The 3,821-nt window shown below is 43.9% G+C and overlaps 1 protein-coding gene across 1 annotated transcript; it reads right to left on the bottom strand.

Annotated features, from left to right (window-relative positions):
• Nucleotides 1-210: 210 nt before the first annotated feature.
• LOC140407199 (probable G-protein coupled receptor 139) lies at nt 211-3,603 on the bottom strand. The gene is made up of 2 exons (XM_072494863.1): nt 3,555-3,603; nt 211-1,127 (listed from the first exon to the last, which is right to left on the bottom strand). Exons 1-2 carry the CDS (start codon nt 3,601-3,603, stop codon nt 211-213), a joined length of 966 nt encoding a protein of 321 aa, XP_072350964.1.
• Nucleotides 3,604-3,821: the final 218 nt, after the last annotated feature.

Here is a 3,821-nt window from a genome sequence, read left to right on the forward strand (position 1 = left end):
TGTAGGTTGAAATTTGAAGCTCCTTGCATGGAAATGGCATTGGTCAGTCAGGAGGCAAAGCTCTACGACTGGCGAATGTAACTGACCATTTCCGCGTGAATCCGGGGAGTAGATAAAGCGGCTCTCTGACCAAATGTTAATTTCTCCAATTGGATTCACTGCTGTCGGTCACCGCACTTTAACTGTTATTGGTTGATACTGCTGATTCAGTTAACTGTTTGATACAGCTGTCAGTTTATTCACCAACTGAACAGTTGATATTACCGTGGATTTCAGTGCCTGCTTGAGCTGCTCTCTGAACTTAGACTGAGTCAACACATAAATAAATGTATTTGTGCAGCAATTTAAATTCCGCAGCATCCATCCGACATAATGAACAACAACTTCGAACTCCGTGGAATTAACTATTCCTCTAATCTTAGAATAAAGAAAATTTCCAACATTTACCAACCACAAAAGTATGAAGCTGCCTGATATTGCGAGGAGTAAAATAATAGACTTCCTTCTACTCTCCATTTCCGGGTCACTGCTATTCTGTTCGTTACTCTTGCCCCTCAGACCTTGACGGATTCGGCTTGTCACTAAAATATATCGGACCGTCAGAGCGTTGAGCAGCAGAACTAAAGCGAATGGGAGCAACGGTGTTAGAACCTTTTCAAACCAGCTAAATCCCAGCCATGTGGGATCAGTTAAAGTGTTTACCTTTGTATTACAGAGCCACGGGACATTGTTTATTATTACATAAGGTTCAAATGTGAAGTACCAGGGGATGTTTTTTAAATAGAGAAGGATGCCCGTTGTCGTTAGAACCACAACCGCAGTTTTGCCTGTGCAATAGTTTGTTCTCAGTTTCTGGCAGCAGATAGCCACAAATCTATCAAAGGAGAAAGTGACAGTGAACCAGACAGAGCAGTCTCTGGCTGCACATACCAGGACACTCTGAGCACTGCACACAACGGTGAGATGCAAAAAACACAATGGGAAATAATAATAATTGATCTGATTCAGTATGACGTCAGCGATAATGAGCAGAAGATCCGCCGTTGCCATGGCCACCAGATAGCGTGTTGTGCAGGACGAGAGACCACACTTTCCCCGGCACAGGACGATAATTGCCAATAAATTAACTGTAAGAGAAAGAAGGGATATATTTAGAAGAATTAAAATCACATATTCTCATTGACTGAAACGGGCTGCAAGGAGAGGATTTCAGGATCAAAATGGGGAGGTGGAGGGGAGTGTGTGTCGTCAAGGGTCTAAGTGGAAGTGTTAAAGTTTCAAATTACACGATGGGAACTGTCAAACTCAACCCCATATTGAATGATGATTTAGAGAGAAGACTGAGAAATGGAGGTATATTGTTCTGCAGGCAGTCGGAGGGAAAGACTTTGTATCTCCTAGAAAACACGTGTTGGTGAAGAAGACGAAAATAATTATATTATTGTATCGAACCATCATGGCTGTATGAAAGGGAAATCATGTTTGAAAAACCTGTTGGAACTTTTTGCGGATGTTATTTTACATACACACTTAGTCACACAGAAAATAGAAACAGGGATTAGTCCATTCGGCCCTTCGAGTCTGCTCCGCAATTCATTATAATTGTGGCTGATCAAGTTCAATACTCTGATCCCGCCTTCCCCCTATCACTTGATCCTTTAGCATCCATTGCTATATATAATCACTTCTTGATATCAGACAGCGTTTTCGCCTAAACTACGTTCTGTGGTTCTAAATTCCACAGAGTCACCACCCAATGTATGAAGAAATGTATCCTCACCTCAGTCCTAAAAACCCCTATCTTTAAACCATGATCCCTCGTTCTGACCTCCCCCACTATCTGGAACACTGTTTCTGAGTCTACTCTGTCTAACCCAGTTCACATTTTACACCTTTCTATGAGATAACCTCTCACTCTTCTAAACTCCAATTAACATACTCCTAACGGACGCAATCGTTCTCCCGCCATCCCTTACCTCATTCTGGTAAATCCTCGCGACACTCCCTCCAAAGCAAGAATATCCTTCCTCAGATAAGGATAGCAAAACTACAGACAGTTTTCCGGGTGTGGCCTCCTTGGGTCCCTGAATAACTGCAGTAAAACACCTACATTTCTCTACTCAAATAGCCCAGGTAAAAGCAGAAATTGAGGAAGTGGCGCTTTTGGATTTTAAAAAACCTTTTAAATAATGTCTCACACCTGCTGCTGGGAAATAGCGTCAGAACACACGAATTGGGCATAACATGCTGCAATTTATTGAGAAGTGGTTAACAGGCATATCCAGAGTCATGAACGGAGTCACAGCCATTTCTTCCTTTAGCATATTATTGATCAGTGCTTCAGCCACAGCTTCTCACAAGCTACATAGATGAGTTGGATGTAGGAATTGAATGTGGGAAAGTCAGTTTTGGTAACGGCACAGTATTGGTAGGTGAGGAGGTTTCAATGAGGCTTGACGCTAATTGGACCAGGCGGAAAAATCTTCTATGAACAGGTCTTTCATAAGTTGAATTGTGGATTGGTGAGGACGCAACTGAAGATATTTGTACAGTTAGGCTTCCTTACCTCAAGACGCCTCTATTTAACACTGATGGGAATGCACCGTGGATTCACTGGCGAGGATGGCCGCTTTGTATTACAGCAGGTTTTGAGGAAACTGAGAGTGTATGAGATGCGTCTAAGAATGAGTGTATTATCTCATCGAGCCTTCAAAATTCCTACACGGCTTCACGAAGTAGATGTTAATGAGGTGCCTCATCGGACAGTTAAGATAAGGCAAAATGTGAAAAGCATCAGAATAAAGTTTTAGGAGATTTCTAACATGGATCAGGAGAACTTCGTCTCACAAAGGTGTTGGATTGTTAGAGCTCTCTACTGATAAGCTTGCGCAAGATCAATGCCTGAGCATGTTCCATTCAGAAACCGATAGATTTATGTTTATTCATGAGAGAAATATTCATGCAGAGAACTGGTCATGCTGGTCAAAATTGTGTAAGAGTTAAATGATCAAGAACGAAAGGTGGACCAATTTCGACTACGCCTGTTCGTAATTCCGATGATCCTAAATAACTCCACCCGGACCCGAACCAAAGCCCTACCAGGTACAGATTACCACCCTGCCACCCGCCACATCTAGCATCAGGTTCCCCAGAGGAAATAACACACATTGCCAGGGTCAACGTTTCGGTCATGTGATCACAGACTTTCAAAATTCAAACTGGAACTCCGGCTTGGAAGACAGATCTTGCAGACTGATTACCTCCAGGAGTACCTCCCTATTCCGTATTGGGTCATATTCGCGATCAAGCATCGCGTGGTTGGGTTCCCACAGCATCGCCCCATCCCCACCCCCAGGATTAGAACACAGCCTCAGAAATACATCACCACTCCGAATCAATGCTCGATCGAGGTCTGACCGCCATTATGACATGATTGGCCTGAGGATTGTTCCCCCTTCCCACACATCCAAGGTCAGAATCCCCTGGGCGTTAGTTGCACATCAAAATACCGCACCTCCACCCACAGATTCCGGCTCCCTTCAGCATTAACTCACCAGAACCAAATAGCTTCAGTTTACGAGCTCCTTCACGGTTAGCATCCATATTGCATTAGTGTCCATTTGCATCACCGCACTTTGATCCCCATAAGGATCCGTCACAAATTCCCATGTAAAAACCTCCGTCGCTAGGTTCAGTGCCCTCCCCGGCATCATACGTATCAGCAGATTTCAACTTGAACCTTCGAGCATGTATCCCCGAGGACTGTCCGTCCCTTCCCTGCTGTTGAAAAAGGAGAAGGACCCGGCGGAGTGTGTTACGCA

This window comes from Scyliorhinus torazame, unplaced genomic scaffold (genome assembly GCF_047496885.1).
Source record: "Scyliorhinus torazame isolate Kashiwa2021f unplaced genomic scaffold, sScyTor2.1 scaffold_1321, whole genome shotgun sequence".
Lineage (NCBI taxonomy): Eukaryota > Metazoa > Chordata > Chondrichthyes > Carcharhiniformes > Scyliorhinidae > Scyliorhinus > Scyliorhinus torazame.